Here is a 14418-nt window from a genome sequence, read left to right as displayed (position 1 = left end):
ACTGCAGCTCAGAGTCATGTACACATGTGTGCATGAGTGATGTGAGGCTTCAGACTGACATGAAGCTGAGAGTGTGTGCGTCAGACAGGCTGTGACACATCTCTTTGTCTGAACTTCGCCTCACCAGGACAGGGGAAACCAACACGTGATTAATAGGTGTTGATACAGGAGCTCAGATTCAAAGCGGCTCCTTCTTCCCAACCATCTCTTTCTCTGCTTGTCCCTGCAAGTTTCCTGTTTTCACATGACAGAATGCCCTGTGACTAATCTGAGTGAGCCACTGAGACAGAGAACAGACATCTGTCACGAAACTCATTCTCACCAGCACAAAGAAATCTCTTTACCAAGGGGATAGCGAGGCCCAAAATAACAATTTTAGTGTTATTTGTGTTATTTTGAGAGGAGATTGTTATGTCATACAGTTTTGAATTTAATTTCATTTCCAGGAGTCATCCCAGCATGCAGCAACATCCAGACACTCAAAATTTACTTCACTTTTTTGTCTAATTTCTTTTCTCAAAAAAAAAGATCTGCATACTGATTTAAATGCTTTCAGGTCAAAAGCAGTGCATTATTTAAGAGATGAGCTTTGGATTATTCTGATACAACTTCACTCTTAAATAACAACAAGTGGGATTAATGGAATAGTTGACCTATTAGTAAAATGACTGATTTGACTTGTTTCAGGATTAGAGGACTGTTTTTTTTTTTCTAGAAGTCATGAATTAGCAGGATATAATCACGTGGGGACTGTTGCCCTGGTATAACTTGCACTTGGTAGTTACCATTATTGCTGCAGGATCAGCAGAATTTTAAACATATTTTTTCTTGTGTTATCTTTTTTGTAGTTTCCAATGTGGTAAGGTACCTGATGAGGGACAACAAGTGAGTCTCCACTTGATGAAAAATTGTGGATTTTTTTTGTAATCTTATTTTTATATAAAAAAACAAGTTCTCTTAAAGGATTTTGGACGATTTTAAGATTATTATTATTTATTTATTGGGTGATCCATATTTTCTAGAGATTACAGTCCGAAATACGTTTCTACAGCTTTTTTAGTAACAGAGACTATTTGACTCTTCATTTTTTTACAGACTTGGGGCATAATCTCGGTTCTTAAACACTACAATCGAGAAAAAAGACGCAGATGTATTTCTGTGCGTAAAGTGCCGCGCATAAAACGGGGTCCCATTAGTCCCGCCACGTTTCTCTGGCAACCTTTCCTCCACTGCGTCTCCATGGCAATAAATAGGCAGTTTACTTCCTTTCTTGGTTGAAGTGTGGGGTATCATTGCTACGTCACGGGTCATAATCTCACGTTACGAGACCCAAAAGGCAATTTTGGTTTTTGTGGACACGATGAGAGCGTGGATGCGTACAAAGGGACGTTTCAGCAGGAGCCACGCGACAACAAAAGGACGTCAGCATCAATATTTCATCGAAACAAATGTATTTTTTTATGAAAAATCACATTTAATTAGGATTCACTTTAGTTCCTAAATAGCTCTATAGTGTCCAGACATTCAAGTGCAGGGGAATTTTAAAGCAGAGCATCAGCAGCGCGGCCCGCTGGCGCACATGCCTACCACATGCATCGTGCTGGTGATGCTTCACTCTCCAGTCGCTGCTATTGTTAACCTAAAGGGGGGGATCCATGCAGGGAGAGGATGGATGTCTGTTCGCGTTAGCAGCTGACAGATCACCGTGCAGAGGCAAGGCTCGCCTCTTACCCTTGGAAGCATCCTTGTCTTCTTTAGACTTCGCCACTTTTCCGCTCATAGATCCCAGTTTGGATGTGTAAATCCCGGCTTAGATAAGAATCGAAATCCTCTTTTTTGCGGGGTGTCCTCAATGAAATCCTGACCAAAGGTTCCAGGTGCTGAGATAAGGTTTCTGCGGGGAGAGAAACAACAATCACTTCATTTTTAAGAGATGAAAGCAGCTTTTGCAGATGCTTTTTAACGCAGCAAAAACAAAGGACAAGAGGAAGCCACACGGGATGCGGGATGATAATCAATAATACACTAATGAAAACATCCAACTATTGATGATCAGTGAAGCCACTCACAGACGCGTCACAGAGAAAGAACAAGACTGTGAGCATCCTCAGATGCAACCCACCTTATCTCCTCCACGTTTTCTGCTACATCAATGCACATTGATGAAAGGAAACGTCCCCACCACCAATCTCGTTATGGTGCATAAAAAAAAATCTATTCGCAACCCACTGGGACAAAGCCACCATCAAAGAGAAGGAAAGGTTGCAGAATGGAGCGCAGGTGTTTTTTTTTTCTTCTTCTTCTTCTTGTTCTCCTTCTCCTATTTGAAGTCAAACACTGAATCGTAGCCCACTATCAAACAAACCCCGAGAGAGATGCCATCCAGCGCAGCTTCTTCCTGCGACCAGCTCTGTTTTTTTTGTCGTCAGTGAGGCTCAGCTCCAAACGCTCAGCGGGAATCAACAGGATATGAGAGCGCTCCACCCGCTCCAGCACCGGTTCACGCCGCGGACGCTTGTTTTCTGACCCCACAATCGCTGCTGTGATGCAAACGAGGCGCTCCATCCATAAGTGGCGTGCGCGTGTGAGAGCCCTGCTGTCGATGCGGTGAATAATTACAGTAGGAGCTGCTGCTGCTGCTGTTACTGCTGCTGCATGGCGCGCACCATCTTGCTGTTGCTCTCATTCAGCAGCCTTTGCAGGCAACGCGTTAGCTCATTCACATCCAGCCTGCACGTCTGGTTCCTGAGCTGAACCAGCTCTGATTCTAAAAAAAAAATCCGCTCTGGAGACAAAATCTACCAAATTAAAGGTTAAATCAGGCACCTGCTGTTAGAAAGGAATAATTCTGACTGAGATTCTAACGTTTTTTGAATTGCTTTTATTGGTTTAATATCAGTTACTCTGATAATCCTAAAATAATGCATCATTGCCTAAATATGTTTGAAGAGGAAAAAATCTACCTTTTTTATATGAACCAAACTTTAATTTTGAAACTACATTTATGTCTTTATTTGTAGTCCACATCTAAATATATGTGTGTGTAATTTAAAATAAATTATGTCAGAGTTGTTTGAAACAATCAGAGAACTTATGTAATTAAAAGTCTTAACTTTAATAAAGGAGTAAAAAACAAGAACAGTCACCACCTTTGTGAGCATTTTATCTATTTTTAAAATCATTCAGCTTTGGTTATCTTTTGATATCAAATCCTTTATTGGTTACATAAGTGGTTCATCCATAAACACTTACCTTCAAGGCAGATCCCCGTGGAAACGCTCAAACTCCACACATTTACTTGGTCACAGGCTCCACTGAAATCTTCAGAAAAATAAAACAATTATGACTGTTTTTATGAAGAATTTCTGTCCAATCCCAGCCCAGTTGTGTAGTTGGTCCTGCAGGTCTCCTCCTCTTTTGAAAAAGACCTGATGGCTTAGGGTTACAAGATCTTTATGGCTATTTTTAGGAGAAACTGGAGCCCCTTCAAACTTCCTTCACTTGCTCGAATCTTCCTGATGCATTTTCAACACTCGCTAGGCCCTTTAAAGAGGTTCTTTGCCTTGAATAGTTCAATCTTTACTATTTTGTCAAAAGGTAGTTTAAGAATCAGATTTTGAGCCACATAACATAAAGAATTGAGAATCAACAAGTTTTAGTGACGGCTATATGGGCCTAGTAGTAACAACAAAGACACTGATCTGACCCAATTGATCATTTATTAAAAGTTTAGGTTTGAAAAAAACATTTGAATAACACAAAAAGTTGTGTTGAAAAAAGATTTTAAATAAAAAGTAAACTGAAAAATGGCTTTTGTTTTTAAAAAGCCATGTGTTCGTGCAACACCACTTTTTAATTAATGCGGTAGAAATTATGATTCTGGGATATCCTGATCAGAGTGGGTTCTATGTGTCCAATTGGTTCTGTTGGAAGAAAAACAGTGTCTTCAAAAATGCTATGCTGTGCCAGAAATTATCAATGAAGGTCCACATTGAGTGGACAGTACAGTCTCTAAACAGTCAGAGCCTATTCAGGTTTGGAACAAACAGCAGAGAAGATTGTACTAAAAAACTATATAGTGCAGCACTATCTAGTGCCCTGAATTTTAAAAGAAATTCTGACACCATGCTCACTACTTTTTTTTTTTAAACGGCGGATATGACGTCATCGATTTCACAAAGTTCAAATCTAATTAATATGAGCGTTTTGCGATGATTATTTATGAGTCCACTGTCTTCTTAAGATAAAAATGTGGATAATTTATTAAAAAAAATCATTTAAATACATTCTTTTGGTAAAAAATGTTCCGAAACAATGCATTGTGATCTATATTTGCCGATCTAGTGAGCATTGATGAACACTGGTTTTTCGCAAAGACTTCTGGGAAATGTCTAGGGCACTCGATTTTGGATTAGATTCATACAGCACTACAAAATGGCGAACGCACTATATAGTGCACTATGTAGTGAGTAGTGAAGGAATTCGGGCACAACGTTGGTCTATGTTTTTGTTTATTTGCTTCAATGTCAAAGTACAACAATCTGTACAGTTTATCTATAAAAACCTAAGAAAAACTGGGGTTTTCTGGAATTTTTTTTTTTTTTTTAGATTGTGCCTCCATTGCAGTGTTTAGTAATTATTGTTTAAAGACATTCTGTTAATTCATGTAGTCATTTTTTAACAAGCCATTTTAAAGCTTTAAAAAATAAATGTTAATGCTGTGTTTCCTCCAGCTTTCCTGACAGAAGCATTCTGGACTCCAGTACACAGTAAGAAGTGCTCACTAGTGGGTTTAAGTACATGAAAAAACCTCAGTAAGACCCTGTTCTGACATCTAAATTGTTTATATCCTTTAATAAATAAATGGAGGTCCCCTTTCTGTCACCCCGAGGAGCCGCTAATACCACAGGGTCAAACACCACACGACACCTTCCGAGGTTGGAATGGGGGGGCGGCACATTGTTTGCCAGGAGTTCTTGAGTAAAAAAGTGCTCTGTGTCCTTTAGTGGTGTTTTACACTGGCAACGTGTCCTGCATCCTCTTTCAGCTCATGAAAAGTAAAACGCGGAGCAAATGACGAGTAAGGAGTTACAGAGGACAGCTGTGACTCACCAGCTGGACATGTGGATGAATGCTGAACATGAAGTACTGTGAGAGGAGCGTGGGTTAGAGAAAGTGTAAATGTCAGGGGGTTGCCACTGTTTCCATGGCCTGTGGCCACCTTTGACCTTTCCAGCAGGGCTCCATGCTGCAGCGCTACACTCATCTCCAGCCTGTGTAACCCTTGTGCTATCCTAGGCACTTTAACGTCGGGAAGTGGGTCATCTAGACCCACTAGACAGTGCTCTGAACCTTTTTTCTTCATGGATTTGTGATCTTCACTGGTGTCCATGGATTACATGTAATCTTTCCACCTTTATCCACCTTTGTCATGGTAGAGAAAACACGTCAGTGTGAGGGTGGGGTCACCTAAGATAGCACAAGGGTTAAGGCAAAGCCTCCAAACTTGCTTGGTGCAGCGCAAAAACCCCCACCTGACTCACACTGTCATTGTTGATGTCAGCACACAGCTGTGTCCACCCATGTCACAGGATACCCCGAAATCGCTCTGGTTGTGACGTCAGACTGATGCAGAGTCCATGTAATCAGGCTCAAATTAGCAGCAAAGGGGGACCTTTTTTTACATATAAAATAGCTATAAAAGATGTGGGATGAGGGAGACTGACAGAAGCTGAAGGAGACAGAAAAGAGGAAGAGCTTAGAGAGGAACAGCTGAACCCTTCTGCTAAAAAAGTGACAACAACTTTCAAGTTGCTTCACAGCTGTGCCACAAATTAAAATGATATATGGAAATTCTAATGCAAAGACTGCTTTCAAAAACATCCATGAGTTATATCAGTCACACACTTCAAACCTTCATCCACCTGTTCCAAACTGCTTTCTACTTCACCTCCTTCCCAAACTCTCCTTTGCTCTGGTATGTTGAGTCTAACCACTTGAAGTCCTCCACCTTCTTCACCTTTGCTCGCTGTATCCTAACTGTTCCACTAGAGCTTTTCACTTTTAAAAATAGATATTTTGTCTTGCTGCAGCTGACCTTCCTTTCTCTTCTTTCCAGACCAATCCTCCAATGGCTCCACCCACTCCCTGCTCTCACTACAGACCACAACATCATCTGCAAACATCTTGGTCCATAGAGGTTCCTGTCTAATCTCATCTGTTAGTCTGTCCATCCCCACAGAAACAAGATGGAGCTCAAGGCTGATGCTTGGTTCAGTCCCACCTCCACCTTGAACTCCTCTATTACTCCTACAGCACAGTTCACCACCGTCTTCCAGCTCTCATTCATGTCCCGAACAGCTCCAACATACTTCTCTGCCACTCCTGACTTTTCTTTGGTCTTTTCTAGAAATATCTTTATACCAAACATTTATCTGTGGTTCTCCTTCCTTGGCATGAAACCATACTGTTGCTCACAAATGTTCACGTCTGACCTCAGTTTAGCTTCCACTACATTTCCCCATAGCTGTATTTTTGTGACTCATCAGATTATCTGTAGTTTCCACAACCCAACATCTCCCTTGGTCTTAAAAATGGACACCAGGGCACTTCTCCATTCCTCAGTCATCCTCTCTCTCTCTCTCTCTCTCTAAGATCTGGTTAAGTAATCCAGTCAGAAACTCTGCAGCCACCTCTCATAAGACTTCCATACCTCCACAAATACCAACTGTATTCCCAATCTTCACTCTCTTCAATGGCTTCCTCACTTCATCCTTACTAATCGTTGTTACCTCCTGTACCACAAGAGCCCTCTATTCTCTGCTCGCCAACATTTTTCTCATTCATCATCTTTAAGTTCTCCTTCCATCAATGATTTACATGATTGATTTGGCTTTGTTTTGGATGCCTTACATAACACACCACAACCACTGGATTGTGCTCATAACTTTCAAATATAACATTTCTGTGTGGAAAAGAGAAACAGACTTTCCAAGAAAAAAAAATGGGAAAATGCATTCATTTCTTTCTCTTCTTTTTTTTAAGGAAACTCAGCTCTACCTGGCTACTAAGCATATCTCTGCAGTTCTTTCTTCCTCCTACTTTTACACGGTTCGTCTGAGATTACAATTCAGTTTTCTCACAACTTCTTTTTAGTAAAAGCAATACAACAAATGTTGGTTTGTTGGCTATAACTCCACTGCCCAATCCCCTACCCATCCTCACAGGTTAAGAGCCTCGGTGTCATTCTCTAATCTCCACTATCTTTTGTCTCACAAATTACTCAAATTACACACAATAGCCTTTTTTTCAACATATCTCATTGGAAATGTGTCATTTGCTTACACCGTTGACTGCAGCCGTTCCGGTCCATGAATTACATGACTACTGTAATTCTCCTCTTTTAGGTCTCCCCTGTGAGTTCATCCATTAGCTTTAACCAACTCTGCCGCTGGATCATTTCCTGAACCCCTTCCCCAATCACTCCTGTTCTAAAGCAGCCAGTCCATCACAGAATTAAGTTTAAAATCCCTCTCCTCATTTTTCATGACCCCACCCTGTCTTTGATTTTCTCCAGCTCTTATGTACCCTGCCGCATTCTTGAGATCTTCAAATTCTGCCCTCGTCTTACCCTCTCTCTAACTTTCCTCACCATAAACTCCAAACCTGTGTTTAAATCAAGACCTAAAACTCACCCTTTTAGGTTAGCCCTAAGTTAAAAATGGTAAATGGTAAATGGCGGATACTTATATAGCGCTTTTCTGCCTACAAGGACAAAGCGCTTTACAGTCACAGACCCATTCACCTATGCACACACACATTCACACACACAATGCAACTCATGAACGTTGAAATTTCTTTATAGCTTTGTTTTTCTTTATTTGTCTCTGTGTCTGTTTGTGAAACACCTATAAGGTAACCTTTGAGTGCCATGAAAATTGCCTATAAATAAAATGTAATATTATTAAATAATGATATTATTATTGGAAATTTTAGTTTCCATTGACCACTGCATATGAAGTTTAACTGTTGTACCATGGTCCGGGGAAATATTTTATTCTGATTGGCTGCTGGGTGTTGATTAAAAAGTGATAATCCACAGTGATAATGCACACCTAAAAAAAAAAAAGATCCACTCACATAATCTAAATGTTCTGTATCACTGTGCTGGCTTCTTTAAAACAAACGTTAGCTTCATCATCTGGACAAAACAAAAACAAGCAGTAGGACGTGAACTATCTTTCTGAACTGATGCTTTATTTAATTCATCGTGACGATCAGAGTATATATTGCTTTTCTTTGTGACTGCGGTCGGTGCTGGCTCAGCACAACTGTCATGTCCCCGTGACAAAGGCGCCACACCAAGTAACAAATAGATCACTTTTTTTCACGAAAAAAAAATCTAAACCAAACAAATAACAAGAATAAAGTACTAAAAACTGCTTGAACATTTGTTTATTTTATAAGTGACCATGGTATAAGCGGGTTAATGGCCAACGAAGTGTGCATAATCAGAAATTAACGCAGAAGCAACCGTCCTCCGCTTTGTGTCAGATGGTTCAGGCTTCCACGACATGAGTTAGTTTCTGATGATGCACACTTCGTCTGTCATTATCCCTTACATAGATCTTAAATAGTTTAGGATTATAAAAATATAGACTGGTACCCTTCAGTGGAGTTTTTGTTGCAAATTTGTTTTTGACATTCATCTGGAAAACAGTGAGCTTTTAGAGCATTTTATGGCTAAGAGCAATGGGAGCTCCAGTTTTTATTAACAGTGGCTGAACATTTGTGAGCCAGGAGCATCTGTCAGCCTGACTACATCACGCCTCACAGCACCAGGAGTGGATTTAAGCTCTCATTTCTCAGGAACTCACGATATTAATGTTTTTTTTTTCTGGGGAGACTGTTAGCAAATGTGATTCTCACTAAGTTGACAGACGTTTCAAACCTTCACAGCTGCGCTTTTTATTTTCACATTATCATTTGTGGCGTAAGACACACCTGCAAAACTAAACTCAAGCTGTTTTGACTGTTTGCCAGTGACCCATGAATCATTTTTTTTACTGAATCACCCAAACAATTGTAATGAAGCATGAATTTAATCTTACTAAGTCACAGCTGAGTCTTTACAGAAGTAAAGCACAGTTAGCAGTACTTAATGCTTGGGTCACCTCACTTTTATCTGACAATGTAGTCTTATACAGAGTAATAAAGCAATATTAAACCTTTTGTGGTATGAATGACCCACTCCTATAAAAACTTTGTTTTTGATGTTTTTAACATGTTCCTGTGACATTGTACTCAATATGGAGGACTTTTGAAAGAAAATTAAGACTAAAATTGCATCTCTGAATATTTCTTTAATCAACTCATTGTGAATCACGAGCAGATGCAAAAATATTGTAGGAAAAAGCTTGTAACCCAAACCACAAGCTCTCTGCTCCACTCCATTCTGATGCATCCTCCTGCTTACAAATAGATCCATGTATGTCTAGAATGGGTTTCCAGCTGCATCCAAGCCACACATCACAAGTGCAAAGCAAAGCGCCGGATGCAGTGACCGCCACTGGACTCTAGAGCAGTGGACATGTGTTCTCTGGAGTGATCAATCACACTTTTCTATCTGGCAATCTGATGGACGAGTCTTGGTTTGGAGGTTACCAAGAGAAGAGGCACACATTCATTCATCCCACCCGGTTATTCACCTTTGCACAAATATGGGCATGGGTATTGTTTTTTCTCTTGTTCTACACCCCTCCTCATGAATATCGGTAATGCGAATATTGTGTGTACCTGTCTGTGTGCAGAAATCTTGGGAGATAAATCTTTAATCATTAATGCATGACTATACTTCTAACCTGTAAATAGTTGTTATGTTTTAACTTTGTAATATCGACTACTCCCCACTCTAACCCCTTATCCCCCATCTCTGACATTCCACTCTGTTTCTTTCTCTCCTCTTTTGTTTCTTTTTTCCGTCCGGTCCAACAAGGAATGCATACAAATATAATTTTTATAAATAAAACTTAGCCTCAAATACAAAAAGGGTTTATACAAATATACACTCAGTCTGTCTGAAGATCCATGAGCCCCAATTGTAACAATTAAATCTGTCCAATACAAGAGGCACTCAGTTCTGATCTGCTTGCTCAGCTGTTGGACAGGACAAGTTAAAAAAAAAAATTCATGGACTTGGATGTTCATGAAAGCATCATAGGAAATGAATGTTCAGGTGTCAGAAAGACTGTTTTTTTGACTAGTGACTCCTCTGAAACATCACATTAATATTATTGATTCTGGGAGGAGAATAGGCTCTGCCTTGCTTTGAGGGCCAGTGTGCACCTTTATAATCACTTCTGTAAGCAAAATTTGGTCAAACTTTCTAGTGCTGCTTACGTCCCATAGCTTGATCAAATGTAATAATTGTTCAAACGGTGTACATTTTAATGACACATACACTGCTGTCCTGACAAATGATCCACCTATGCTTTATTTTATTTTGTTATTTTGAAACATACTATGTCCTTTCGTGGATCACATGTCATAACTTTGAATGGTAACTGAATGCACTAACCTGCCCAGTCTTTACATTTTGGCTGGTGCTGTTTGTCTTATCTCTCCGCGCTTCGCTCTGAACCCAGCCGGAAGAGGCAGATGGTCACTCATGCTGAGAGTTGATCTGCCAGAGGGCTCTTCCTGTTAAAAGGGAGATTTTCCTCCCTGACTTTGCCAAGTGCTGCTCAAGGGGATGCGGAGGGGGGTTGCTGGGTGACTCTTTGGCAGGTTTTTGAAGTTACAATGTAAACTGCCCCAAGGTGTCTTCATCTGCATCGGGAATTGAGCGCTAAAGTCAAAGTAACTTGAAAACTAACATTTCTGTCATTAAAACAATCACCCTTTTGAATGCAGTTGACAGATAATGCGTTGCTAACTAAATGTTTTTTTTTTTTTAAGAGAGCTGTCCCCTTACTCTAATGTGTTATGACAAAATGCATCCTAAAAGTATCTGAAGGAATTGTGCTGGAGGGATTTTTTTTTAAATCCAGCTCGCAGGTATGCTGGTCAATAGACTAAGGCTCATGTCTTGTGGGGATACGTAAGAAAAACTGTAAATATATTTTATAGAGACTTTTCAAAATGTCTCAAAACATTTATAGTTTCCTCCCATTGGATGTCTGCATCTTGCTGGAACTTTTAACCCTAAAGTAAAGGTTATTTACTTGAAGAAGCTGTCATCCAAGTAACTTTTTTCACTTTGTGAGAAATCTGAGTTTTGATACAAAGTTGAGCTTTGATACAAAAGCTAAACACTGACAAATGCTTCCCCTATTTTAACTCAGTTCAACTGGAAAATAGATTTTCTATTAAACAGTGAAACGTGTCAACAAAACTGAATTCTGATTACACCATCAGCTGCCCCCTGAAATGTAACTTTTGTATAAAATAATGTAATTAGGCTCATTTTTTTATTGCAGAATTGCTCAACAGTAGATCCTCTTTTATTCCTAGCAAATAACAACAAGCCTCTGGTGAAAGAGTAAGGTCATAAACTCCCCCACAGGAGAAGAGGCTGCACTGCAATAATCAATAGAATTGAGCAAACACAAGTTGTTATGATGTGTTGACTGGATTCCCTACTGTAATGACTAATCTAAGTGAAGTTGAGTTAGGTTCTGTGCTTCACGGCACCAAACAGTAATGAAAGAAAGACGGTGAGGTCAGGGGGATTTTTTCAAATCAATGATCATTTAAAGAATATTTTCTTTCCTTTCATGTGTTACTGTGCTCTCCCCACACATTCTTATGATGGTTTGGACAGAGGAGGAACAGTCATTATGTTAGGGAAAAGATGCTGTGGTTGGAGCTACCAGGAAAGAGGCCTAGAGGAAGACCAAAGAAGAGCTTCACGGATGTAAATGATAAGGACAGTATTAAGTGGAGGCTGATATACTGTAGCAACCCCTGAAGGGACAGCCTAAAGGCAAAGAAGTAAAAGCTCTCCCCACAAATGATCTCCCCATTTGTTTTTTATCCCTTACAACCACCAACAGACTGTACTGTAACTGCATTTCCTATCATTGCACCTAAACTACTTGTTTTTTTCTGCTTTTTGACAAAGGTTAAAAAAAACACAGGTTCAGAAAAACTGTAAGTCTGAGGAAGAAATTCAAAATCATTACAAATTCACTCTGACTTAGTCTGTGTGGAAGCTCATATATTGAATAGACAGTGTTAATTACTCAAGTATAAATAATTCAGTCTTCTCAACGATTCAGTAAAACAACAGTGCCCCGGGTCAATAAATGGCAACACTGGAGAAGACTCTGGTCTCCCCGAGGGGAACTTCCAGGACAGGTGATGGGTTTCACCCAATAAGCCAGAGAAGAAAGCGACTCCAGAGTTAAACGTTCAGCTGTCACTCTGAATAAGCCTCCTGGTGTAGAAAGAGAATACGTCTTCTGGGTTTGAGCAAACTCTTTGGTGAAAGGATGATATATAATGATGTTTTTTTTTTTTCAGTTATCACTTTCAAGCAGGCTGTGCCCTATATCATCACACAAAACAATAAAATGTCTCGGATTCTCCAGCAGCACTGTTTCACTTTTGTTTTTAGACTTTATTGACATTTGATGGAAAAATTGTCAAAATCTATCACCGTTCCATGAATGAATATCTAAACATAAAAGCACAGAGCAGATGACTTACTTCATCCACAGAACAGCTGATCATTCCAATGGTGATCGCTCAAAGTTTGGCAGTTTTGTGAGCGGAAAAAAAAACCATCATCAGAGGAGTTGAACTACTATGACTCTCCATGGCAACAAGAAGTCCATTTTAATCTTGAAGTGGCAGAAAAGTGTGAAAATCAGTTAATTAATATCCCAGACTGTGGCTGCCACCAATACATTTATCACTCATTCATCATTTGGCCAACCAGAGTCTGCCTCCATACGTAAACTTTACTGCCTCAATGTGTCACATGACTGGGTGGTATTAGTGTAGCAACACAGGTTTTTCAATCTGTCTGTGTGTTCCGAGTCCATCTTTTGGCATATGCTACAAAATGTATGTTTAAAACGCTCAATTGCTATTTTTGGCATTTAGTGAATGCAGATGTAGTTGAAGAATCAGGTCTGAAATGTTCAGAAAACTGCTTTCATCTCTGCAAAAGTCAACTCAGTCACAAAGAGCATCACCGTGTAACAGTGCAACACAACGGTGTAAAATATGGAGCCCGTGACCTGACATGGAAAAAATAAAATATACCTCGTTCCCACAAATGAATATCTTGTTCCCACAAATTAATATGACGTTCCTATGAAATACTATTACGTTCCCTCGAAATAATAAATTTGTGCAAACGAAATAATTATTCACGTCATAAGTCATTCATAAACACGGATATGCTCTCCGTCCGGCCGCAAAAGCCGCTTTCAGTGGTAACTTCTGTGTCTCTGTGACCCACATACGTTCAATAAAGGAAAAAGAAAAACAAGAATGATCAATTTATTTTTGTCTCAATGAATATAAGAAAAATATCATAAGATTTAGGATGCCCAAGCTTTGTGCTACGCCATACCACAGTGATTCACCAGACATAGCTCCACCGCAGAACTCTTTTGTTTGTCATGCCGGCATTCGGACAGCTGGCTGGCCGTCTACCGGCAGCCAGCTGCGGTATGGGATATTGTAGTAAAAGTCAAATAGGAATGATAATATTCAGAACTTGTCTTTTACTCGTTAGCAGTCACTTTACATCCGAAGGCCAGTAGGCTACATGCTACCTAGCCAATCGTTTGCCCACACGGGACACGGTGATTGATCAAGATGCATTATGAGGTATGTGTGATGCATGATGGGACACGTAGCATATAGCCTACTAGCTTTCAGATGTAAAGTGACTGCTAACAAGTTTGATGCTTTTGTAGAGCTTTTTAAAATAAATAAATCTGATCTCTAAACGTCCTGCGTGTCTTCAATGCAATGTAGTGAGGCACACACAGACAGAAATGTGAAGGTATCTGCTGTAATTCCAACTATTGCTCACATCCGTGTTTATGAAGCTAGGAGCTAAGTCCGGTAGGTGAAGCAGGAAGCTTGGGCATCCAAAATCTTATGATATTTTTCTTATTTGCATCGAGACAATAATAAATCGATCATTCTTGTTTTTATTTTCCCCCTATTGAACGAATGTGGGTCACAGAGACACAGAAGTAGCGGCAGAAAGCAGCTTTTGCAGCAGGATGGACGGAGAGCGTACCAGGATGTGAATGAACCCAGACATGAAAACATGATTACCGATGCTTTTGTGCTTTTTAAAATAAATAAATCTGATCTCTAAACATCCTCTGTGTCTTCAATGCAATGTAATGAGACACACACACAGACAGAAATGTGAAGGTATCTGCTGTAAAT

The 14418-nt window shown here is 39.8% G+C and overlaps 1 protein-coding gene across 3 annotated transcripts in view; it reads right to left on the bottom strand.

The window, feature by feature from the left end:
* fgf13 (fibroblast growth factor 13) overlaps positions 1 to 3412 on the bottom strand; it is a 101061-nt gene extending 97649 nt beyond the window's left edge. Inside the window, exons 1-2 of one of the 3 annotated variants that reach the window (XM_020706451.2) lie at positions 3253 to 3412; positions 1732 to 1894 (exon numbers count right to left, since the gene is read on the bottom strand). In XM_020706451.2, the coding sequence (XP_020562110.1) occupies positions 1732 to 1780 (49 nt within the window). In that variant the 5' untranslated portion in view covers positions 1781 to 1894; positions 3253 to 3412. Of the gene's footprint in view, positions 1 to 1731; positions 1895 to 2122; positions 2709 to 3252 lie in introns of those variants that run through there. The other 2 variants (XM_011479950.3, XM_004073108.4) reach the window with 2 other exon arrangements.
* Positions 3413 to 14418: the final 11006 nt, after the last annotated feature.

Source organism: Oryzias latipes, chromosome 10 (assembly GCF_002234675.1).
Source record: "Oryzias latipes chromosome 10, ASM223467v1".
Lineage (NCBI taxonomy): Eukaryota > Metazoa > Chordata > Actinopteri > Beloniformes > Adrianichthyidae > Oryzias > Oryzias latipes.
This window is presented reverse-complemented; position numbering and strand designations above follow the sequence as displayed.